General features: G+C 35.3%; 2 protein-coding genes across 3 annotated transcripts in view; one reads left to right on the forward strand and one right to left on the reverse strand.

Moving 5' to 3' along the window:
* Positions 1 to 1,229: 1,229 nt before the first annotated feature.
* Positions 1,230 to 26,280, reverse strand: part of Hacd4 (3-hydroxyacyl-CoA dehydratase 4) — a 29,708-nt gene continuing 4,657 nt past the window's right edge. For both annotated transcript variants that reach the window (XM_005335908.5, XM_040285854.2), the window contains exons 4-7: positions 17,900 to 18,012; positions 13,307 to 13,413; positions 10,570 to 10,695; positions 1,230 to 1,920 (exon numbers count right to left, since the gene is read on the reverse strand). In XM_005335908.5, the coding sequence (XP_005335965.3) occupies positions 1,838 to 1,920; positions 10,570 to 10,695; positions 13,307 to 13,413; positions 17,900 to 18,012 (429 nt within the window). In that variant the 3' untranslated portion in view covers positions 1,230 to 1,837. The remainder of the gene's footprint in view (positions 1,921 to 10,569; positions 10,696 to 13,306; positions 13,414 to 17,899; positions 18,013 to 26,280) is intronic.
* LOC144377293 (uncharacterized) overlaps positions 1,817 to 26,280 on the forward strand; it is an 85,989-nt gene continuing 61,525 nt past the window's right edge. Inside the window, exon 1 of the mRNA XM_078047701.1 lies at positions 1,817 to 1,946. The gene's annotated coding sequence lies outside the window, so the exon portion shown is untranslated. The remainder of the gene's footprint in view (positions 1,947 to 26,280) is intronic.

Below are 26,280 nucleotides of genomic sequence, written 5' to 3' on the forward strand. Positions count from 1 at the left end.
AATGAGGAACATGTTATTGCAAACTGGAAGAAATGGAATCTTTGTCATAAAGTGGCAAGTAACTTGGCTGGATTGTGTCCACGTTCTAGTGTTTTGTGAAAGGTGAGACATGTGGGCAATGAACTGGATATTTAGCTGAGGAGCTCTCTAAGCAAACTGTTGAAGTGATTTGGTTATCCTTCTACTGCCTGAATTAAAATATGAAAGTAATGCATTGAGGACAGAATTATCAACCAAAAAGAAGCGTTTAAAGATTTTGAAAATTCTGAGCTCCATTCATATTACAAAAAATAAGAAAATATGTTCTAAAGAGAACACTGAGGGTGTGATAGGAGACCATTCAATAGAGTTTAGTGTGGGTGTGAACTGCAGATGTAATCAGTTACCAGCACTGCTAGTTTGAACTGAAGGGAATGGAGATGAGACAAAGGGAAGGTTGGTTTTGGATGATTTGGATTTTACAGGAGACCATAGAGTTCATCAGCTGTGAATGTAGACCAGGGAAGAAGGACCCTAAAGGTGATTCATCTGCCAGGAGCCACAAGACTGAGACCATCCAAAGCTGTGAGGACCCGGCCTTCCCCAACAGAGATGGATAAGACGTCTCCCCAGTGGGTCCTGAAGGCAGAGCAGGAAGTCGAAGATCACTCCTGAGCCCTCAGATCTCAGAGTTTGTCTTGCTAGGGTTTGAACCTACTGGGGACCTGTTGCCCCTTTCTTCCCACCGAGTCTCCCTTTGGAAATGGGAATGTCTGTACAGTGCCCATCCAATCATTACATTTTGGTAGCACATAATTTATTTGAAAAAAAGTTTGCCTCGGGATGAATTATACCTGAGTCTCATTTTACTCTGATTTAGAAGATAACTTAGATAAAACTTTAGACTTTGCAGGAATGAATTAGGTTTTAGGGGCTGTTGGGATAGAAGGAATGTATTTCACTTATAAGAAGAACATAAATTTTGTGAAGTCAGGTGCAAAATGCTATAGACTGAATCTGTGTTTCCCTAAAATTCCTGTATTAGGCCCTAACCCTCAACGCAACAATACCTGGATGTGGAGCCTTGGGGAAGCAGTTCTTTGATTAGGGTGGAACCCTCCCAAATAGGATAAATATCATTATAAGAGGAGTTGTGAGACAGTGGTCTGTCTTGTGAAAAAAAAAAAAAAGGCATCCATCTATAAACCAAGAAGTCCTCACTAGGAACAGAAATCTTGGACTTCTAAAACTCCAGAACCATGAGAAAAACATTTATTTAAGCCACCCAGATTGAGGCTTTTGTTATCGCAGCCTGAGAAGGCTAACATAGGCCTTGGAAAGATGTTTAATTTTCAATGTGTAGCTAGTATGTATGGTGGGTACTGACATTTGGGGACAAAGACATTTGTCCATGAAGTACATTATTCTAGATGAGGACAGAGTGTATTTTATAGTGCTCTCCTACAGATCTGCTGCTATTTGGCAATCAGAAGTGAGAAGGAATACATGTAATTTAGGTTATCAAGTCTGGTTTCTCAATTTAACTGAACTTAATTCCATTAATTTCCTTTTTCTCATTAACCTTACAGTGAAACAATCAGACTTCGCCCAATATAAATGTAACTTGTATAAAAACCACAGTTTGGGGAAAACAGGGTATGCAGAGTTCACGTTTTGGAAATACAGTGAGTGATAAACAGACTGCTGTTGTGTGTAGAGTTGGGGGTGTGTGATTATGTTATGTCATGGGTTTTTGTCAAGTACTGGGTATTTTCCACTAGAATACTTCCTGTGTTGTAGTTGCTGCAGCCAAGTCCACGAGCCTGTCTTTTCTCAGGTCACATTGGAATGCTGTACTTCATATTTTCTTCTTCTTAATGGAAAAGACTCTGAGGACATCTCTTCTTTCTGAGTAAAGATGACTGTAGGTAAAATACATGCCTAAGGTGGACAGGAAAGTGGCAAAAGTAAGTAAGGTTGATTAACCATTTCTCTGGAAAGAACCCTGACTTGATAACAGAGTGCTTCCCAAGTCCAGGGAGCCACTTATGAGGGAGACTTGGAGGAGGAACACGTAAGGACGTGTCCAGATTTTATGCAGAAAGGGAGTAAGTCAAACTCTTCCATCCTACTGTTTTATTTCAATACAGGGAGTATTTTTCCTTTTTGTGGGAGGTAGTTCTCTTTACTCTGAAGTTGTATCTTTGCCTTTTCTCTGTATGTGGTGTTCTTGTATCTGATCTCTATTGCCTTCCAGAGATGATCATTATTTTGAGAATTTGTGAAGGTTAGCTCTGGGGAAATGTAAATTTAATAATGTAACTCTTTTCCCTAATTTCCTGGAAAACAAATTAATTCAAAAAATTTCAACTACTTTTTATTAATCCAGAGTATATTTTATTTACATAGCATAGCTTTACTCTTTAATCTCAAGTTTCCTGCAAATGTATTAGACTTTTAAAAAATTTTATTACTTGTATATATTAATGGGTTCAGTGATGTTTCCACACCATGCATACAGTGCACACTGATCATATCCAGCTACCCTTCTACCCATGACGCGCTCTCCACCATGGTCACCCTTCCCAGTCACTGATAATCACTATCCTATTTTCAGGTTGACTTAAAAAGTTTCTACATTTTGAGAGAAAACACAAATACTTGTCTGCCTATGGCTTATTTTGCTTAACATGTCCTCCAATACCATCATTTTTTTCTGCAACTGTCAGAACTTCATTTTTCTTAGCTGAATAATATTCCTGTGTATATGTGTACTTTTTTATCTACTTATCTATGAATGCCCACCTAGGCTTATTTCATGTGTTTGCTATTATGAATAGCACCACAATAAACATGGGCATGCAAGTATCTCTTTTGTATGCTAACTTCCTTTCAATATATACTGTTCTCCGTAGTCATTCCTAATAACAGCATATGAGAGTTTTTGTTTCCTTCACTTTCTCACTAGCATGTGTTTGTTTTGTTTATAATTGTCATTCTAACTGGGGTGAGATGGTATTATGGTATTTCCCTGATGGATGGTGATATTGAGCATGATTTTTCATGTATTTCTTCTTTTGAGATGTTCAGATCATTTGCCATATTTAATTGATTTGCTTTTTACATTAAGACTTCTGAGTTCTTTATACATTCTGGATATTAAACCTCTGTCAGATGAATAGCTGGCAAATATTCTTTTTCCATTCTGTACATTGACTCTTCATGGTTGATTGCTGTGCTACAGTTTTTGACTTGGATGTAATCCCATGTGTCAATATCTGCTTTTCTTTCAAATCTTATCCAGAAAATCATTATATGTACCAATAGCTTGAAGTGGCTCCCTGGGTTTCTAAGTAGAAGTTTCAGAGTTTCAAGTCTTACACTAAGGTCTTTAATTCATTTTAAGTCAATTTTTGTGCAGGGTGAAAGATAGGGATTCTGTATGTGTATATCCAGTTTTCCCAGCACCATTTGTTGAAGAGGTTGTACCTCCTCCAATATATGTTTTTAGCACCTTTGTTAAGATTCCACTGGCTGTAAATGTGTAGGTTTATTTCTGTGTTCTCTGTTCCATTGGTATATGTTTTCATGCCAAACCCATGCTATTTTTGTTACTGTGGTTGAAAGTGTGCCTTGAAATCAGATGTTGTGAAGTCTGCATCACAGGGTCTTTTGTACTTTCATTTAAATTTTAAGATCTTTTTCTATGAAGAATGTCATTGGTTTTGATGGGGACTGCAATGAATCTGTAGACTGGTTTGGTAGTATGGCCATTTTCACAACATTAATTCTAATCCATGAACATGGGAAATCTTGCCAACCTTAGCATCTTTAATTTCTTATATCAGTGTTTTGTGATTCTCATTGTAGAGGTCTTTCACTTCTTTAGTTTATTCCCAGGTATTTTTTATAGCTATTGCAAATGGGATGTTTTAGTGATTTTTTTTGTTAGAAAACTCATTGGTGTATAGAAAAGCTATTGATTTTTATATGTATCCCACTCCATAAATTCACTCATGAGTTCTAATAGTCTTTTGGTGGAGTCTTTAGGATTTTCTATGTATAGAATCATATCAATTGCAGATGAATAATTTGATTTTCTCCTTTCCTATTTGTGTGACTTATTTTTTTTCTCTTACTTAATTCCTCTGGCTAAACCTTCTTGTATTATTTTGAATAAAATCAGAGTTGCCACCCTCATCTTGTTCCTGATCTTAGAGTAAATGCTTTTGGTTTTCCCCCATTCAGTATGGATGTTGGCTATGGGTTTATCACATATAGCCTTTGCTGTGTTGAGGTATGATTCTTCCTATACCTAATTTGTTCAGGGCATTTATCATGAAGGGATATAGGATTTTATCAGATACCTTTTTAAAAAAATTTTTTTAGTTGTTGATTGACCTTTATTTATTTACTTATATGTGGAGCTGAAAATCAAACCCAGTGCCTCACACATGCTAGGCAAGCACTCTACCAACTGAGCCACAACCCCAGCCCACAAGATACCTTTTCAACATCTATTGAGATGATATTTTATCCCTCCTTCTGTTTGTAACATTATACATATTGATTTATGCATATTGAATCATACTTGCATCCCTGGAATGAAACAACTTGATCATCATGCATGTTGTTTTTAATATTTATTTTTTAGTTTTAGGTGGCCACAATATCTTTATTTTATATTTATGTAGTGCTGAGGATCAAACCCAGTGCCCCATGCATGCTAGGCAAGCACTTTACCTCTGAGCCATACACAGCCCCATCATGCATGTTTTTGATGTACTGAATTTGGTTGCTAGTCTTTTTTGTTTGTTTGTTTGTTTTTGCATCTATGTTCATCAGAGATGTTGGTCTGTAGGTTTGTTAATGTTTGTCAGGTTTTGGTAACAGGGTAATGCTAGCCTCATAAAATGTGTTTGGAAAGGTTTCCTCCTTTTATGGAATAGTTTAAAGAGTTTGGTAAAATTCAGCAGTGAGATCATCTGGTCCTCAGGGGGAGACTTTTTATTACTGATTAGATCTCATTATTTATTGATCTATTCATGTTTTTTATTCTCTTGGTTCAGTTTGGCAGGTCATGTGTATCCCCAATTATGTCCATTTCTTCCAGATTTTCCAATTTGTTAGCATATAGTTTTTCAAAATAATTTCCAGTGGTCTGCTGTAATTCTTTGGTAGCAGTTGTAATGTTTCCTTTTTCATCTTGAAGGTTATTTGGATCCTCTTTTTCTTGGTAAGTGCAGCTAAAAGGCTGTCCTTTTCGCTTAGCTTTGTGTACATTATAATTATACATAATTTGTTCAATCTCCTTAGTACCATTTTTCCCTCTGCTCCTTCCTCCCTGATCTACTTGCTCTACTGATTTCCATTTTATTATTTTAATTAGTACATCACCATTACATGTAAATGGGGCTCACTGTGGTATATAACCACACAGGCATAGGTAGATTTTTGTCCCTCATACTTCCTCATGCCCTCCCCTTTCTCTAGACTATAGGTCTCTTCTGTTTTCATGAGATCCCCATTTTTATTCCTTTCTCCCTTTCGATCTTCCACCTGAGAGAAAATATTTGACCCTTTACTTTCTGGATATGGCTTATTTCATTGTTCTCCAGTTCCATCCATTTACCAGCAAATGCGATGATTTCATTTTTCTTTATGGCTCAATAAAACTCCATTGTGTATATATGCAACACATTTTCTTTATCCATTTATCTGTTGATGGGCACCTGGGTTGGTTCTATTACTAGTCTATTATGACTACCTCAGCTACACTAAAAATTGGTATGCATGTCTCACTCTAATATGCTGATTTTAGTTCCTGTGGATAAATACTGAGGATAGCTGTGTCATATGGTGGGTCCATTTCTAGTGTTTTGAGGACTCTTCATACTGCTTTCCAAAGTGGTTGTATTAATTTGCAGTTCCACCAACAATGTGCAAGTGTACCTTTTCCTCAATACGCTCCCCGGTATTTGTTATTTGTATTCTGTTTCAGCCTCCCAAGTACCTGGAATTATAGGCATGTGCCATTCTAAGTGGAGTGAGATAAAAATCTGTGTAGTTTTGATTTGCATTTCCTGAATTTCTATTTGATACATATCTTTTGACAAATGACATTTGCCCTTTTATTGATTCGGTTTATTTTTGGTGTTTTTAGTTCTTTATGCATTCTGGATATTAATCCCCTGTTGGAATAGTAACTGACAAAGATTTTCTCCCATCCTGTAGTCTCTTCTTCTCTTGTTTTCTTTGATGTGCAGAAGTATTTAAATTTGATGCCATTCCACATACTGATTCTCAGTTTTATTTCTCGAGATTTAGGAGTCCTAAGGAAGTTAGTGCCTGCAAAGGTTGTTTAGCTTTTAAAGAACCAACTCTTTGTTTCACTGGCTTTTTGTGTTATTTTTTAGTCTTTCATTTCTGCTGAGCTATATTATTTCTTCCTTTTACTAATTTACAGTTTGGATTATTTTTTTTCTAAATCCTTGAGGTACATCATTAGGTTACTTAAAGTCTTTTTAAATACAAGAACTCATTGCTATAAATTTCCCTCATAATACCACTTTTGCTGCCTCCCACAAGGTTTGGTGTATTTTGTTTCATAAATGTTTTAAAAACTTCCCTTCTGACTTCCAGCGACTCACTTATTCTAAAGTGTGTTATTCAGTTTTCACATACTTTTAGAATTTCTATAGCTATTCTTGTTTTAATTTCATTGTAATCAGAAAAGATACAAGATACAATGAAATCCTATAAGACTTGTTGTGGCCTACTGTGTGGTCTAGAGAGTTATGTACTGATTTAAAAAACATGTATTCTGAAGCTGTTAGATGGACTGTTCTGTAAATGTCTGTTAAGTCCACTTGATATTTAGTATGGTTTAACTTTGATGTTTTATTGTTTTCTTTTTGTCTAGATGAGTTGTCCACTGAAGAAAGTAGGATATGGAATTCCCATGCTGTTATCACACTGCAGCCTATCCCCCCAATTTAGGGCTAACAGTGTTTGTTTTATAAAATTGGATGCTCCAATATTAGATACTGATAGATTCCAAACACCTTAATGAAATGATACCTCCTTGATCATTACAAGGAGTGATGTTATTTCTCAGTTTTTGATAAAGCCTATTTTGTCAAATGCAAGTATAGCTATTCTTGCTTATGTTAGGATTTCATTTCAGGATATTTTCCATCTCTTAGTGTATCATTACTGGTAAAAATTTGTTAGTACAAGAGATAGAACCCAAGGGTACTTTAGCACTGAGCTACATCTCCAGCACTTTTAATTTTGAGATACAGGCTTACCAAGTTGCTGAAGCTGGACTCAAACTTGTGATCCTCCTGTTTCAGCCTCCCAAGCAGCTAGAAGTATAGGTATATACCACCATTTCCTTACAATTTGTATTTTTTAATTGGAGAATTTAACCTATTTACATTTTTTACATTTAAGTTTATTATTCAGAGGTACATACTTATGCCTTTTTTGTTGATTATCTTCTAATTGTCTTAAATAGTCCTTGTTCTTCCTCTTATTCATCTTTGTGGTTGGATGGCTTATTGTAATAATAATGTTTGAATCTTTTCCATTTCTCGTGTGTATCTTCTGCTCTAGTGGGACTTACACTTTTACATGCAGTCATGGTGGTAGTTTTCTTTCTTTCACTTCTGGATATAAGACTCCCTTAAGCATCTTTTGTAAGGCTTATCTTGTTATCCTGAATCCTTGAAAGGTCTTTATTTCTCAAAGATACCCTTGCAGGTAATAGTAATCTTGGTAGCAGTTATTGTTTCAGGTGACTTGAAATATATCATTACATTTCCTCCTGGCCTGCAGGGTTTCTTTTGATAAAACTTCTGTTAGTCTTAAATATTACTTGGTGCTTTTCTCAGAGATTTTAAAATACTTTGTTCCTGGATGACTATTTGATTATAATGTGTCATGGTAAAGGTATTTCCTGGTCATGTCTACTTGGAATTCTATATGTGTCCCATATATGGATGTCCATGTCTTTCCCCAAATTAGGGATGTTTTCTGTGTCTTTAACCTTTAGCTCCTCACCTTTGGATATTCCAAAATGAATATTTGTTCATTTAATGTCACCCACAAGAACTTGAAAGCATCCTAATTTTTTTTTTTTCTTGTTTGAATGGGATATTTCAAAAGACCTGTCTTCAAGCTCAGATTCATTCTTCTACTTGATATAGTCTGTCAGGCCTTTGACATTTTCCTGTGCCTTATTGAGTTCTTCATTTGCAAGATTTGTTTGGTTCTTTTTCAACTCTTTTTGCTGGGTTTCTCAATCACATCCTGAATAATCTTCCTAATTTCATTTAACTGTTTATAGTCTTAGATCTCAGAGATTTAAAAAAAAAATCATTCCCTTGAATTATTTGTCAAGTATTTCATTTATTTTGAGTTCTTGGAATCTATTAATAGAGTTCTGATCTTTGGGAGATACACGATTACATTGTATTTTCATACTTCTAAATTGAGATTTGGACATTTGGTAGATCAGATATCTCTACCACATTTATGGAATGGTTGTTAGTAAGCAACCTTCTCTTAAAGATGTCTAGGGATGTCAGTTTGTTATTCAGTGTTGAATTTATTTCCAGCTAGGCACCATATTGTCTCCCTGTAGCTTCTTTGGCTGTGATTAGTGAATTTGGGCACAGTGTATATCATGTTTGTGTCAGAGGGGCTCATGATCTCTGTGGGCTATGCAGGGACACTCTAGTGGTAGTTCAGGCAGATGTAGCATAGGTAGCACATTGTGTGGCTTCTCCTACAATGGAAGTGGTAGCCCCCATCAAGTAATAAGGGTTTCCTCAGGTACTGGTGACTTCGTTATTTGCAAAGGTCTTTGGCACTGGCTGTCCCCATAATGATATGGGCTTAAAGCACTTATCCTATAGCCAGACAATGGTGTAGGCTCAGGTCCTGCATGGGAGAGGCAGTGGCAGGAACCACAGCATCCCTGTGACACTCACACCCAACCTGACAGCAGTGTGTGGTCAAACAATGTGTAAGAAGGCCTAGTGGTGGGAATCCCATTTGTGTGATGGCAGCAGGAATTCCTTTCTGCCTCTGCTGTGGGGCACTCCTTCACGAGAGAGAGAGAAATGGCCTGGCTTTTTTTTTTTTTTAATTAAACCACCAATTCTTTTAGCCATAGTGGCTACTAGTAAGTTTGCATGAATAAGATGTGGTTGGACCTGGGCAAAATTCCTCTCAAAGCCTCCTTTGGTCATGAGTGCCTCCTGGCAGGGGTGGAGCCACAACCAAATCTGTGGCATTGCTTAAAGTCACTCAAGCACACCTATGAGAGCATGGCAGCAGTAGAACCACAGAATTCTTTCCTTACCCTCTTAGTGGCAGGCACATATACACAGAGCTTGGGGGAGGGGAGGGTTGGTGGGAACCACATGGGAGATTGCCTTTAGTCCTGGCACCTAGTGCAAATCTGCATGCAACTGGTCACATCCCTGATCTCAGAGGGCAAGCTCTGCAATCTCCCCTTTCTTGAGGATAGTTTCCTCTCCATTCCCTTCCTTATCATAATACCTGTCCTTACTGTTCAGGGCACCCAGTGGGTTTGATTCAGACCTACTCTACTGGGTCAAGTTTAATTCACAAGACAAGTTTGGTTCAGGTACCCACTGAACCAGTGCAGTGGAATTTCAATCGCATCCCAGAGATGGGAATATTCCAAGGGCTTCTGACCCTTGCAACATCCCAAATTCACACAGTAGATTCCTTTTCAAGGTGTCTCCCCACTGAAACCTTAGGTGCCATAGCCGGAAGATATGAAATCCTTTTCTAAAGCAAAGCTATTGTGCAGATTTCAGATTGTTCATCTAATTAGGCTACAAGCCTTTGAGGGTTGTGAAACTCTCCAATAGCTAGAATTGCCAACATCCACACTGATGGTTTGCTAAGACTCTATTTCTCATTTACCCCTGCAGAGGGAAGACACTCCATTTCCTGGCTACCACTCCCATCTGCATATTTTGTTTCTTACTATGCTTTTGTTGGATCTCTGAACCTACATGTTCAGATTTTCTTGCAGTTGCTCCCATGATTATTTCCTCCACATGCAGTTATATACCTGTTGCTTTGGTTTTTCTTTGTGGAGGAACAGCCATCTTAAAATCCCGCCCAACTGTGTTGGTTCCATAAATTTTTCTCAAGTCTTTATCACCAACTCCCGTTTTCTTGCTAGCATATGAGGCCAAACAGGAAACAAGATAGACTTAAGTGGAAAAATCAGGAAGTGCCTGCTTATTTTGATATTTGTAGCTATCTGTGCCTATGGTCAAAACTTATATGTTTCATAGATAATAATTATGTTTTCTGCTAGCAAAACTGTTCTTGATTATATAGTGAAACATGTATATATTTGATCTCATGGTGCCCTGAAGAAAGCATTATAACTTCCAAGTGCTTTAATAACATGATCTAGTTCATTGTGTTGGGCTTCTCCTTTGGTCTTTTCTATTTTTACTAACTTGTCTATTAAGGTGGATGGTAGTGTAAACCAAAAAACACAAGAATAATTCATAAAGCAAAACAAACGGCACTTACCTATAAAGAGCATCATGAGATACAGCCGTAGCACATATGGGAAATAGATGGAGAAGTCAAAAGGCAGCTTGGTAGAGTAAGTGCCAAATGATTCAAAATAAGGCAGCGACTGATAGATGGCAAATGCTGTTTAAAGAAAAAGGACATCATAAGGTTCTCCTCTTCAACATGTTCCAGGTTGTGTATATATGTCTCCCTAGTTGAACAATTTTTTGAATCTGACAGTTTTCTGATGTTTGCCAAATCCTCTAGCTAACATTGTAGTATAGTATAGAAATTTCTGCTGAATAATCAAGTGAACAAAGCTGTTACATCAGTGTGACTTTCTGAATTTTTGTCCAGGATATACTCTATTATGCTCACATGGAAAAAATTATAGGCATTCTTAAAAGGGTAATTCAAAATACTTTTGTGCCCCTTACCACAAATAGGGGTAATAATCAAATGAACTTGGGAGACGCTACATACTTTTTTTCTCCTGGAATGGTACAACACACAATTAGCACAATAAAGGTCCTGAGAAATTTTGCAGAAAAGAGACTAATATCACCCATTTTCTCAGACTATCTCTTCCTCTCTCTCACAGCCCTAGTAGTACTTAATAAAACTTCTAGGGAACTCATACCTGAAATGCTGGCCTAAATTATTTTGAAGAAGGAGGCTGGTGTCAAAAAGATGGGGACTTCATGAAACTGTATCCCATGTGTAGATTTTTAATAAAATATATAATTTTTTTCCATGAAATAAAACACTACCAGTGATGTGAGATGTAATCACTAGGGAAAGGATGAAAGGTACAGGAGAATTAGACACTAGTCTCTAGTATTTCATCATAGAACCAGTTGATCTGGTTATTTATATGAATTATGTTTTTCTTATATTTACCAGATGTAAAAACTATGTTATTTAAATGAGTTATTAACTTATTAAAAGTTATCAAAAGTTAAAGTTTTCTTAACTACATATTCTTATCCTATGAGATATTTGAACTATATAGAAACAAAATCAGTCACCCCATATTCCCTACCCAGGATTCATAACTGTTGACAATTTTGTCATGAATGCTTCTAGATTTTTTTCTGTGTATACTTCATAAGAATAAGTTTATGAATTTAATAAAAGAATATGGGTTGTATGACAGCCATGTCTTTCTTAGAAAGAGAAGGCTTAGAATTAACAATAGAATACATTTAGTCATCACTAGTTTTAAGAAGAGATTAATCATATTTCTACTTTATTCCCTAATTTAAAACTTTTATTTTGGGTTTTATTAATTTTAATTAAAAACTATAACTGTATACACTTGTGAGACAGGGTATATGTTGTGATATATGTATAAAATGTGGAATGATGAAACAAGCTAATACTCATCACCTCATTTATTTTTGGTGGCAAGACATTAGAAATTTACTTTCAACTATTTTAAAATAAATTATTATTAGCTATAGCCACCTTGCTGTGAAGCAGCTCAAAAAAATTTATTCATCCTAATTTAAGCTTTGCATGCTTTGACTAACACTCAGCCTACCATTCCTTTGTATATTCTTTATAATGTTTTTATGATATAACAAAGGAATGTACTTAATGTTTAAATGAGTGAGAGATTTCATTCTTAAAGGGCAGTTTTATGGATTTTCAGGAAGATTATTCCCTAGATTCTTTTGACATAGTCTATTCCGAAATTTAATAAATCTTCCTTTGAAAACAAAGCAAATTTAAAAGTTATATCTAATATGATTTACTATAACTTTAGCTCCTTTTCTCTGGTCAACAGTAGATAGAAAACATATGGCTTTATTTTACATGCTATTCTTTATGTACTTTATGATTATTGGCAACATCACCATCGTTTTATGGTGAATCTGTTCCTTTATGATTTCCCTTAGTTACTTCAACATGCATTCTTATTTTATGCCTTCAGTTTTCAAAAACTTTAATCGTCTTTTAGAAAGCTCCCTAGTAGTCTGCCAAATCCATTACAGAAGTAAGTGTATATACTCCAAATATCTTCAAGTTCTTTGCAAGTTGATGATTTTTATTAAGTTTGAGGTTTATATTTTGGTTACGTAATTAACCTACTTGGTATTGGAGCTAACAATTCATTCTGTGTTTACTGAGCTAGTGCATAAGAGAAAGGAGAAAAGCAAAAAAACAGGCACACCCCATGCCTTCATGGAGCTCAAAATGTAGTTAGGGAACTGGATATTATTCAAAGAATCATACAAATGTCTAGTTAAAGCTGATAGGCCCTATAAAAAAAAGAAATTCATGAAACCATAGTAGGAAGAATTTACTTAGTTGAGAAGTTTGCGAAGGCTTCTCTAAGAAAGCAACTATTCATCTCAAGGTAGAGGCAACTTGCAGGCAGAGGGAGAGAGGCATGGGAGATGGCAAGTGAGAAGAGTTTACCTAGAGTGAACAGAATTCCTATGCATGAAAAGTAAAAGCCGTAGATCATTGAGTCTCTAAGTGCTAAACCTCTCTTTGAGAGGTTAAACGAGTTTCACAAAATTCATATAGTGAGTTAATGAAGTTAAGGGCTGGACTCAGATGTCCTTGTTTCTTGTCCAGAGCTGCTTCCCTTTCCAACTTTGCTTTATGAAGCAAGGAAATATGCCAGGAGAGAGACACTGAGTACGGTAAGCATGAGCACAAATAATTTAATCATCAAAATTTTAGTGAAGGATCACAACTAGATGTTTTTGTCAGTCCACAACACCTCATCACTCTTTCTTACCTTCAGCAAGAACACACAGAGGATAGATTGGCATCCACAGTGTTTGACTGAGCCATGTCAAGACGGAATAGTATGTTCCTATGACCGATAACATGCTGTAAGTGTACCTGCAAGGAGACAAGGAGCTCATAAGTATCCTTTTCGGCTTGTGTCTGGGAAATAAAAGAAAATAACTTACTATATAATTAGATACAGGGATAAAACTAAAAGTATATTACTTACATACCTATTTTCTATGATTTAAAAAATAGGGCAGGTGGGGACTGTGTCACTCTAGCTTATCTCATGGGGTAGATTGTAGATAATTATAGAATTGAACAGAGTAAGAATGTAATAGTAATCTCTTGGAGTGTAACAAACTCCTTGATTAGAGACTTCAATTTCATTAAAAAGCCCAGCCCCATTTGATGCAGCCAGCAGCTAGGTTTAAAAAAATCAAAACAAAAACTTTGGGGGATGAATTAAAATGACTTCCCAGATTCTTATTTGGTGTGTAGTTGTGGATCTTATGTGATCAATTAATTAAAAGAACTGGCCTTGAGAGCTGGTTTGGGATATAGTAAATAGCTTTAAACCTACCAGCGTGAAGTAGTAGGAAGTTTTCTACATATTTTTATCTACTTGAATAGGCCAGTGGTTCCTAGGCTTAAGTATACAATGAGAATCAACCCAGATAGCTTGTTAAAGCACACATGGCTGGGTCCTTCTGCCACAATTTGATTCAGCAGGACTGAAGTAGAGCCTGAGAAATTTGTGTTACAAGTTCCAGGTAAGACTGATGCTACCTGTCCAGGGATCACACTTTGAGAACAACTGGAAGAAGCAATAAAAATACATGATAAAACTCCCCAAAGCTTGAAAACACGAACAGAAAAAAGTAAGTTTTTCACTCCAGTTTTTAGAAACAATGACCAAAACCAGTTTCTTATGTAACCTTTCAGAAATGTTTTTGCATATGCTCTGTGTATGTAATGCATGCCCGTGGTTTAAGCCCTTACTAACATAGCATGTTATCAAAGTTTTTAATCTTTACAACTTTCAGTGAAAAATTGGACCTTTTCACCCCCCTCTTATTAGAAAAAAAGAGGAATGGGTAAGCATCTCACACATTTAAAAGTCATGTTGGAGGAAGTTCGATTTATTTCCTCTTTTGGTGCTTGTAGGTTTGGTGCCATATTTGATAATACATTGTCAAATCTGAAGTTATATTTTCTTTTAAAGCTTTTATATTTTTAGCTCTTACCTGTGAAGTAAGGTTCCAACTTCATTCTTTTGCATGTGGATATCAGTTGTCCTAGTACATTTGTTAAGACTATTCTTTCCCCCCATTGAATGGCTTTGGCACCTTTGTCAAAAATTAACAAAAAATATGGTAGCTTACCTCTGCACTATTAGTTGTATTCCATGACTGATCCATATGCTAGTACTACACTCATAATAATTATTGCTTGTTGGTAAGATCTGAAATTGGAAGTGTGAATCCTCCAATTGTTCTTTTCTTTCTTTTTTTTTTTTTTTTTGGCAAGGAGGGTACTGGAGATTGAACTCAGTGGCAAAATTGACCACTGAGCCACATCCCCAGCCCTATTTTGTATTTTTTTAATTTAAAGATAGGGTCTCACTAAGTTGCTTAGCACCCCACTGTTGCTGAGGCTGGCATTACAGGCATGTACCACCACTTCCAGCCCCTCCAACTGTGCTTTTTTAAGATTGTTTTGGCTGTTCTGAGTTCCTTCACTGTCCATGCAAATCTTAGATTCTTTTCAGAAATTGAGAAGCTGATCTTATCTGGCTGTGTCACTGTAGCATGCTGATTTTAAGTCCTTTGGGTATAGACTGAGGAGTGGGATAATTGGGTCAATGGTGATTCCAGTCCAAGTTTTCTAAGGAATCTCCATACTACTTTCCATACTGTTTGCACCAGTTTGCAGTACCATCAGCAATGTATGAGTGAACCTTTTTCCCCACATCCTCACCAACATTTATCATTACTTTGATAATTTCTATTCTGACTAGAGTGAGATGGAATCTCAGTGTACTTTTAATTTGCATTTTTCTAATTGCTAGAGATGTTGAAAATGTTTTCATATTTTTTGACCATTCATATTTTTTCTTCTGTGAAGTCCCTGTTCAGTTCCTTTGCCCATTTATTACTGGGTTATTTGTTTTTTTGTGTTTTTTTTTTTTTGGTGTTAAGTTTTTTGAGTTCTTTGCATATCTTGAAGATTAATGCTCCAAGGTTCAGGTGGTAAAGATTTTCTCCCATTCTGGAGACTGTCTGTCCACATTCTTGGTTGTTTCCCTTTGCTGCAAAGAAGCTTTTTAGTTTGATACCATCCCATTTATTGATTCATGATTTTACTTCTTGGACTTAAAATCAGCATACTACAGTGACACAGCCACATCAATGTTTCTAGCAACTCAGTTCACAATAGCCAAGCTATGGAACTAGCCTTAGGTGCCTTTCAATAGATGAATGGATAAAGAAAATGTGAAACATATACACAAGGGAATATTACTCAGCCACAAAGAAAAATGAAATTATGGCATTGCTGGTAAATGGATGAAACTGGAGACTATCATGCTAAGTGAAATAAGCCAATCCCAAGAAAACCAAAGGCTGAATGTTCTCTGATATGTGGTACTAATATAAGTAGATGGGAAGGGGAAGAATAGAAATTCATTGGATTAGACAAAGGGGAATAAAAGAAAGGGAGGGAGGATGGGAATAGGAAAGACAGAAGAATGAATCGAACTTAACTTTTCTATACTCCTATATGAATACACAACCAGTGTAATTCCACGTCATGTACAACCACAAGAATGTGATCCTAATTAGAATAAGTTATACACATGCTGACATGTATAATATGTCAAAATACACTTTACTATCGTGTATATTTTAAAAGAATAAATTTAAAAAGTGATGAAAAAAAAAAGAAGCTATCTTGGCTTCTCATGGATTGCATTGAATCTACAGATCAATTTGAGAGTATTTCCATCTCAGTGAAATTATACCGTCAACGTGGGATGTCTTTCTATTTAATAAGATCTTTCATTTTTTTAAAAAAAAAGTTCTATAATTTTTATTGTATAAGTTCCTAATATCTTTTAAGATTTTGATTCCTAAGTACTACTCTTTTTGAAGTTGTTATAGTTTTCTAGATTTCATTTTAGGAAATGAAAATAGTTCATTGCAAATGTATAGAAATGCAATTGTTTTTTTAATTAATCTTATGCTATCTTACTAAATTAGTGGATCCCTTATGATTTATGTATATAAGATCACATCATCTGCCAATAGAGATGGTTTTACTTCTTTCTTCCCAATCTGATGACTTTTTATTTGATTTTCTTAATTGCCATTTCTAGAATTGCTAGTACAGTGATGAGTAGAAGTGGCAAGAGTGGACATTCTTCTCTTGTTTCTGAGGAGTGACTGCTAATGGATATGGGAGAATGTTCTTAGATTAAATAGTGGTAATGGTTGCACAACTCTTTGATTATACTAAACTCCACAAATTTTAAATTTTAAAAAAATGTGATATTCCTAAGACTATTTAACAAGTAAGTAGTAGGTATGGGTTTCATCCAGATATTGCTGACCTCTATATCCAAAATTTCCATGATTGATTGTTATCACCATCAATACAAAGTTGGTCTCTGTTGGGTCTATTAAGCTCACTGAGACTGAGCCAACACTGAAGTTTGCTCGTAGTCTGCAAAACTATTTTTAAAATGATTAATAAATTACTATGTACAAAGAATTAGTTTAATTAAAAATATTTCATTCTCCTCTCTAGGACTCAACCCATTATTTAGATATATTTGAATCTACCCACATTACTGGCGATATAATAAAAGCAGAATTTGTATAACCTCAGCTAAAAATCTCAGGCTATTCTGTGACCTGTTCACATCCAATTCTTTCAAGTAGGGGAGAAACTATTCACTTGAAAGCTGAAGTGGCAGTTAGAACACCTCCCCAAAGAGAGGTATGAGGGCTCACTGATAAAGGTGAGAGTCTTACACCAAAGAAAGGTCTGAGCACATCTCGGTACAGTTTTAGAATTATAAGGAAACTGAAGACTAGATCAAGAATTCCCAGGGGTTCCATGAAAGGACTTCAGTTAGTCGTTTGAACCCACTGGAATTGCATACAAAACCTGATGTGGAGGTGCATTTTTTCCCCTGAAAGGTGAGGTCCCAAGTTTAAAATATCTAAGTCCGCAGAAACCAACTTTGTAAATTCTGACAATGATATAAAAGTTCTGCTTTGCTTGTTAAAGTAACATGTAAGGAACGCCTTTCATTAGCAAACAGCTGTGAGGTTTATTTCAAGTTGGTGTTATGCCAAGCCTTGTGCTGGAATCCTGAATACACTAATTTGCTCTTGTAATACCACGGTAGGTTTCCATTATCTTTGATATGCCCATTATGGAAAGCACTAAAAATACATTTCCATATCAAGATAAAATAATTTGAAAAGAGGTTATGCTTTTCTGTCTCATTCAGAGTAACCAAATGTAAGCAGCTATTACTAGTATTGAAAGCAATCTGGACTTGTTTTAAGAGATTATTTTGCTTTCTTACCTAGCCATATCCAACAGATTCCAAAAGATGAATAAAACACACACCACATATTTCTCCTGGATTTCCTCTTGACTGGTGATCACCACAAAAAGAATGACTATTCTCTCTGTGAGCTAACAAAGAAATGGCAAAGTCAAGAATTAGGATCATTTGTTAGGCCATATAAGTAATTTTCTACTTTTAAAATCCAGAGGGTTTTTTTTTCTTAAGTATGCTTTAACTGGAACTATGTATACCAAAATGTTAATAATGACTATTCCTTAAGGGGTTGTGTTATGGGTAAATTTCATTTCCTCCTGTTTGTTTTTCTGTACTTTCCAAAATTATATATAATGAATGAAAAGATAACATTTTATCAGGATATTTCTTTTTCTTTCCATATGCACACATGTTTCTATTCACTTTGGCAATCTTTATTGAGTGTTCACTATGTATTAAATGCTGTAATGAAAACATGGTTCTTGCTCCAGAGAGGGTAGTAGTGAAGGGAGAATATGGAGCAATAACTGATGTGGAAATGTATGTGCTATGGGTGGAGGTGGGGTGGCACAGGTGAGGGAGATGCTTGCTGCCTGAAGAGAGAACACAGTCTTATGAAGGCAGGCAACTATTCAACTGGATTTTAAAAAATGAATGAGTGTGCCAATAAGACTGGATTTAAGAAAGGGTATCTTGGGCAAAGGGAACAGTCTGAGCAGAGGTGTAGAAATGCAAGGTGTTTGGGGAGGAGTGAGAACCACTGAGAAACTGGAGTGGAGGGTGCAGAGAAGGGAAGAATAAATTGAAAATGTGTTTAGGGCTGAGTTGTGAAGGGTTCTGAATGATAGGCCGAGAAATTTTAATTTCATCCAATAGAGAAGCCATTGTAGTTTGGGGGGAGGGAGGGAGAAGGGGAGTAATATAATCCTAACCTTCAAAAGCTAGTGGAAAATGAAGAAAATTTAACACATTCTTGGAATACATACATATATTCCAACTCAGTAAGCATTTCCAAATCATTGAGAATTCACACATTTTTGGCTTACCTCCAGTTACCAGCCTCAAAAAAGAAACAACAAAAAAATTCTTTCTCCACCTAAATATTAAGTGCTTTCTTATGTTTCATTAACATATCCTGTATAGTCTACATTTTTTGGCGCTTCATAGGACATTTTACTTTGCTCTTGATGGTCAAAAGAAAGTAGATTTGAGACTGAAGGAACATACTCATAGGAAAAGAAAACGTAAAAGGATTGATTTATGTTTTTCAATAGCTGCCTTTATTTTAAAAGCTGATTAAGGAGAAAATACTGGAACAATCTGGCCATTTGTCCAGGAAAACAATCTAGTGTAGAAAAATCCAAGATTTGCCAACAGTGGGTCACGTGATTAGAAGTCCACATGTATCAGCTATCTCAGCATGTGTGTGACCCCAGAGGTGAGTCAAAAGGGCCCTTGCTTAGCTAAGGGGAATTAAGACATGATTCAAACCTGAGTCAATCTGTGGATACTATCTACATAGCAGTTTTTCTTTGGTCAGTGTTTATAATATAGTACCCTTGTTTCTTAATTATATAATGAATTCTACTGAGCTGCAAGTATAATTATGATCCAATTTTGCTGTCATTTGAGTACAAGCTGTAAGTACTGAGGCACAATCTTACATTTTATCAATGCCTGGTAATTAGGAAACCTTGCATTTTGCTAAAAATCTCAGGGGAGACACACATGAACACATGCATACAACACAGATTTCTAATTACATGGCCAACTACTGAAAAAATGTAGATACCTCTTAATTAGATGATCTCTGGAGTCCCCTTCAGATAAAATATTCTGACACTAGCCCAGCCCCGCCTTTTTACGAATAAGGAATTTGGGAAACAAAGAATTTAACTGACATACCCAGGTCAGGTAACATGTATCTTAAATCTCCAGAGTAGTAAGCTGTCTGTGATGTCAAGCTGACCTTTAGGGGATAAGGACAGAGGGGAAAATCTCCTGAGAGAGACTGGAGCTACAGGATGAGACTCACTCCACTGAAGATCGTCAAGTGAAGTTCTGTGGCATATTAGTGATGAAATCCCAGTTGCATAGAAATCAGCAATTGACATGCCCCCAAATCCAATCCACAACACATATACATATGTGTGGGTATGCAATCAAAATACTTCCTGCATATACAATATCAATGTGTGTGTGTGTGTGTGTGTGTGCGCGTGTGTGTGCGCGCGTGAGCATGTTGGGTATTGAACTCAGGGGTGTTTAACCACGGAATCACATATTTTAGCAATGTGAATGCAAATAAGCACCTGTTTCATAGCTAAAAAGAAAATTTTATTTTGAGATAGGGTTTCATTAAGTTGCTTAGGATGGCCTTAAACTTGTGATCCTAATTGGCCACTCAATAACAATATAATATAATAGGCAGAGATGTTCTTAAGTTGATAAAAGTCAACATTTATGGGTTACTTTTTGCCAGGTTCCAAATAAACAGCATCTCAATCTCCATACTGACCATAAGAGGTGGCTACTATTACTGTTTTACAAAAGTCACTTTACTAAGTTAAAGTGACTTGCTTACAAGTCTGGCATCAAAATCTGGACAATGCAATTCTAAATCCCTGGTTGTGAAACTTTGATTCTCACCTTTGTTACTTGGTGAACTACTCCAGAACCTCACATCCAACGGACAATCTACTCTCTAAAAGAAAGTTTCCTTTGAAATTATACCTCAAGACAATAGACTCCTTGATTTCTTAAATCAACACCAAATCAATTTTGAGGAAAAGATTTTTTAAACTTATTTTCTTTGAGATTTACAATTTGGAGAACTAAGCACTATTTTATTTTTAATGAATCCTAGGACTATCTGATTATTACTAATGAATGATCTTGTAATGTTGAGTATAACTCAAATGGAGAATAAAAGGTGTAGTAGTAGTAATCATAGTAGAAATCCTATCATTTATGCCACATTAAACCTGTTAATATTTATTCAAATGTATGGTAGCCACAAAATAAGAATACTTTGCATTTTTATGTTCTGTTTTGGAATCCTAAACTCCAGGTTAAAACAATAAATGAAGCTAAGTTCTTAGTTTATAAGTGGCAGCACATTATAAGCTGAAGTGCTAAAGAGGCAAAATACTTCAAATGTAAGGAGATTTTCTGGAATCTTATAAATTAGTTTTAGTCTCTGACTTTTACTAAAATGACCCAAGCTTTCTATTCTGTGAACTTTTGGGAAACTTCAGAAATATCTTTATATATTAAAAAAATCACCAACTACGTTCCCTGCAAGATCAAAGCATTTAAATAATTCTCTATATATTTGTTCATTCATTCTTCCTCTAATAGATAATTATGGAGAGTACTGGTACTGTTCTGGGTACCAGAGGACATAACTGTAAATAAGACCAAATCCCTGCTCTTACAGTATTTGCATTCTACTTGGTACTATGTAAACAAATGTAGCTTAAACAAATTTATACTATAAGATACATAACCTTTGTGATCTTCAGTAATTGACTTTTGTGTTAAGTAATTTTAGAGATAATGCTTAGTGTCTATCACATAGAAATTAAAAATAGGAAAAAGTTGTTCTGAAGAGTGTTAATGCATATAAAGAACTTAAAAAAGTGTTTGATACATAGACCTAAATATCAGTTATGATTACATATAATTTAATGTAGTGATTAGTGTATTTAGAGGAAAACATTTTCTATATAGATAATCCAATCCAGGAACTTAAAAGTCAATTTCAGCATTTATTAAATTACACTATAAATATAGGTTTGTACTTATCACACTAAGTAACTCCTTCGATCTAATGTACAAAACAGGAAAAATCTAAAATCTTACTTACAGAGTGAATTATATGTATAATTAATTACCAGGAGGCTTCAAATTTTGGAGAATCTTACTGTTCAACACTGTCTTCAACAGTTTTATCTCTAACGATTATAAGCTTATTCTCAAAACTTGAGAGAAATCTATGTGATTTTATGAGAATTCAAAAGATTAGCCTAGCAATGCATATAAGCACTTGCTTCACAACTAAAAAGAAATTAAGAGTGAAACCTACCTAGTTGTTTTCTTAAAAGAGAGTAAGACACGCTCCTTGAGAATGTCTGCATATCTGTTCTGTTAACTTGGAAGGCTGCAGCAGGAGAATCTCAAGTTGAAGACCAGCTTTGGCAACTTAGTGAGACCCTGTCTCAAAAATGAGAGAAAAGGGCTGGCGATGTACCTCAGTGGTAAAGCACCCTTGGTTTTAATCATAGAACAGAGACAGGAAGAGGGTCTGTGACTGTGACATCTTTGGAATGAGTTTTAGACAGCAAGCTTGTCCTTGTCAAATAGGAGTAGATATGGGCAAATATAGAAATGGTTCATACAGTTTGGTTTCAAATGAAATGTCTGTAGGCACAATAGTTTAAGGGTAATAACTGCTAGCGTTTTGATTTACAGATTAAAGGAATTATATAAAAATGTAAAATGAATACATATGCAACAGTGTTTAGGAAGGAAGGATGTGGAATTGATCCATTTTAATTCAGTTATAAAGGAAGTATTTACATTTAAAGAATTTCTCAAAAAATAAAATATTACTCTTACATTACTTATATCTCACTCTTATTTCATACAAAGCATATCAGTCTAACATTATCATACAAAAGTTATTTTTTGGCTATTTCCTCCTCTTCTTGAGTTGAAACGCCCGAAAGTTGTATCAATAAACTTTCTCAGGCTTCTGCACAAATGGAGTATGAACACAGCCCTTAAAATATTTCAGAATTGGTAATATTCAAATTCTCTCTAAATTTATTTTCCTTTTAATTAAAATTTCTTTTGTATTTTAAAACATTTTTATATAGTTTTAATTGGCGTGTGCCTATTTCCATAAATAGAAGTTCTAAATAGCTATTCGTGTTATGTTTTTGCCCTTTCCTCCTAAAGTATATTAAAAATAAAATATATATCTGTTAAATGCTTGTCTTATAAATCAATGGTGTTTTCCCCCATATTTTGCTTTAGCAATTATGAGATTTTTAAAATCATGTCTCTTCCCACAGTGCCAAAATAAAGATGTTAGTGTAAAACACACAGAACACAAACCTACCCCTATTTGTACACCACTAGTACTTGCTAAGGGATTCTAACTATTCAAAAAGCTTATCCATCCCTACTGCTAGTTGGAATTATTTATCTTGACATTTTGCAAGACCAGTCCCCCAAAAGAACTCAGTTGTGGCTTAGCAATCTCTTAAAGGTAATATTAAAATAACATCACAATTGTGTGAACGTGATTTAGGGCCTCCTTGAAAACATCTGGGAACCCTGCATTTTTAAGGTCTGCATGCAGTCAGCTATGATGATCGTGCAAGTCACTTAGTTGCCCTCCTGCCTTCAGCTTCTCCATTTAAAACGGAAAAACAGGAAAACCAACAATGATTACACAACCTAAGAGTTTTGTTTCATTACTTTAAAGCAGAGGTCTCAGTCATCGCATAATGAGAGAATTCTATTTGTCTGCAGAACTCTCATAAAGGAATGGGGCAGAAAATGAAACTTTGCACAAGATGATGTGTTTTGAAGCTCTGTTAACACCATTTTCATTCTGAGAACCAGTGAATAAAAGAAATAGAGGGCAGTGGCGCACTCCCATAATCCCAGCAGCTCGGAGGCCAAGACAGGAGGATTGTACATTCAAAGCCAGCCTCAGCAAAATTGAGGCGCTAAGCAACTTAGTGAGACCCTGTCTCTAAATAAAATCCAAAATAGAGTTGGGGATGTGGCTCAGTGGTTGAGGGCCCCTGAGTTCAATCCCCAGTATCCAAAAAAAAAAAAAAAAAGAGAGAGCATGTGACAATATCTTAAAAGAAATTTTAAAAGTAAGTAAAACAACAACACAAAAAAACTAATAATCAGTCCAGGAGAAGAATGGCAGTTGTTTTCTCTAATGTGGTGATTACTGACTTGTCATCCCTCCTAAGGACCAAAGACTTAGGAATCATTTGTTTTATTAACCGTAGACTATGCAAATCCACTTTTAAGTCTAAAGTGTTAATGTTTGTTTATCATTATTTCAAAATTACAATTAGGACTAACCTCTTGGATTTCAGTGATGGTTCTATAAGCCATTAGTTTTAATTAGTGGTGATTAAAATCACATTTAAATTTTCTGGAACTCCAAGAAATCAGATTTCTAAGTTTTATGATTTCTGTTAAGCAGACCTACAAAATTTTGCACAGCATAAAATATGTGCATGTTTTCTAGGCATATTCTAAGTACTCATTCAGTTCTTCTTACAGTTATGCATTCTTACCAGGTGCACTAACTGAACTAATACTACTTAATTTTGAAAATGCTGTTTTAGCATGAAGTCAGTATTAACAAATATAGCCTAAAAAAAGAAGTCCCTAAAAGTATACCAAAAGAAAACACGAACATGAACAGACACTTCTCAGAAGATGATGTACAATCAATCAACAAATACATGAAAAAATGTTCATTATCACTAGCAATGCAAATCAAAACCACTTTAAGATTTCATCTCACTCCAGTCAGAATGGCAACCATTATGAAGAAAGACAACAAAAGGTGTTGACAAGGATGTGGGGAAAAAGTACACTCATACACTGCTGGTGGGACTGCAAATTGGTGCAGCCAATATGGAAAGCAGTATGGAGATTTCTTAGAAAATTGGGAATGGAACCACCATTTGACCAGCTATCTCTCTCCTTGGACTATACCCAAAGGACTTAAAAATAGCATACTACAGGGACACAGCCACATCAAATGTTTATAGCAGCACAATTCACAATAGCTAAACTATAGAGCCAACCTAGATGCCCTTCACTGGATAAATGGATAAAAAATGTGGCATATATACACAATGAAATATTACTCAGCAATAAAAAAGAATAAAATCATGGCATTTGCAGGTAAATGGATAGAGTTAGAGAAGATGATACTAAGTAAAGTTAACCAATCCCAAAAAACCAAATGCCGAAAGTTTTCTCTGATATAAGGAGGCTGATTCATAGTGATATAGGGAGCAGGAGCATGGGAGAAATAGACAAACTCTAGATAGGGAAGAGGGGTTGAAAGGGAAGGGAGAGGACATGGGGTAATTAATGATGGTGGAATGTGATGATTATTACTATGCAAAGTACATGTATGAAGACACAAATTGGTGTGATTATACTATGTATACAACCAGAGATATGAAAAATTGGGCTCTATATATACAATAAGAATTGTAATGCATTCTGCTGTCATACAAATTGTAAAATTACATAAAAAATAAAAATAAACGTGATTAAAGATTTTTTATGAATTTGATCATATTACAAGCAAAATAATTCCATGTGATAGAATAGAACTTTAGAACTTTAATTTAACATGGCCTGTTAATTCTGTCCTCCAAGATCAACATTATGGGATAGTATTACTAATTTTAGTTGTTTCAAAGTACAGCATGCAATGTTAAATAATTCATAAATACAAATAAGTTGTCTTACGAAATTACATGTTGCATCTAGGATAGTTCTGTAGCTTTTTATTTTGTGAGGAAATATATTGAAGGAAATTCCATTTAGGTCCTAGCTAGTTAACTGTTATAATATTAATCTATTATATAGGGTTGCCATGATTTTATTTTACATTTGAACATTTAAAATGTCTTCATTCTATTCTCCAAATAGTGATGAAAGGAAATCTGGGAATTTATTTGTTAATCATCTGCTCTTTTCCATTCATTCTAATGAATACAACTTCTATTTAATAAGTAAAATGAAAAATATCCCATACACTTGTAATACTGAGTTGTTACAAGGTTCCTTAGGATTATATTCCCAGTTTCACCTTTTAAACTTTCACAGTATTTAAAGCAAATTTTAGTACAGGGACTCTATCTTATTCTTTCAACAAAAAATTAAAGTATATATTTAGATTCTAAGCACTTTGCTAGGCAATATAAGACTGACATTTTAATAATTTTTACAATGTAAGTTTGGCATAGTTATATACTTTTTAAATTTGTTTTGGGGATACCTGAAATTATACTCACAGATACCTATTCCCAATCCTGGAGATTATGAACACATGTTTACATAGTCACCTAACCCTTATTTCCACTCTAAGAAAAATGCTACTTGGTTTTTCTTGCCTTAATCCAGATTTTTCTATTGAGTATCAGTAAATTTCCAATCTACTTTCCACCTGCTTTTAGAAAGAACATGGCCATCTAGGGCTAAAGGCCTGGTAAAGGAAACAAATAATAGCTAAAACAATAGCAATGACTAACAAGAATTTTATTTTAACTAAGTACCAGGAACTTTCCCCACCCATGTTCTCAGTTATTCTCTTAAGTCCGTGTTATTCTCACATCATG

This window comes from Ictidomys tridecemlineatus, chromosome 4 (assembly GCF_052094955.1).
Source record: "Ictidomys tridecemlineatus isolate mIctTri1 chromosome 4, mIctTri1.hap1, whole genome shotgun sequence".
NCBI lineage: Eukaryota > Metazoa > Chordata > Mammalia > Rodentia > Sciuridae > Ictidomys > Ictidomys tridecemlineatus.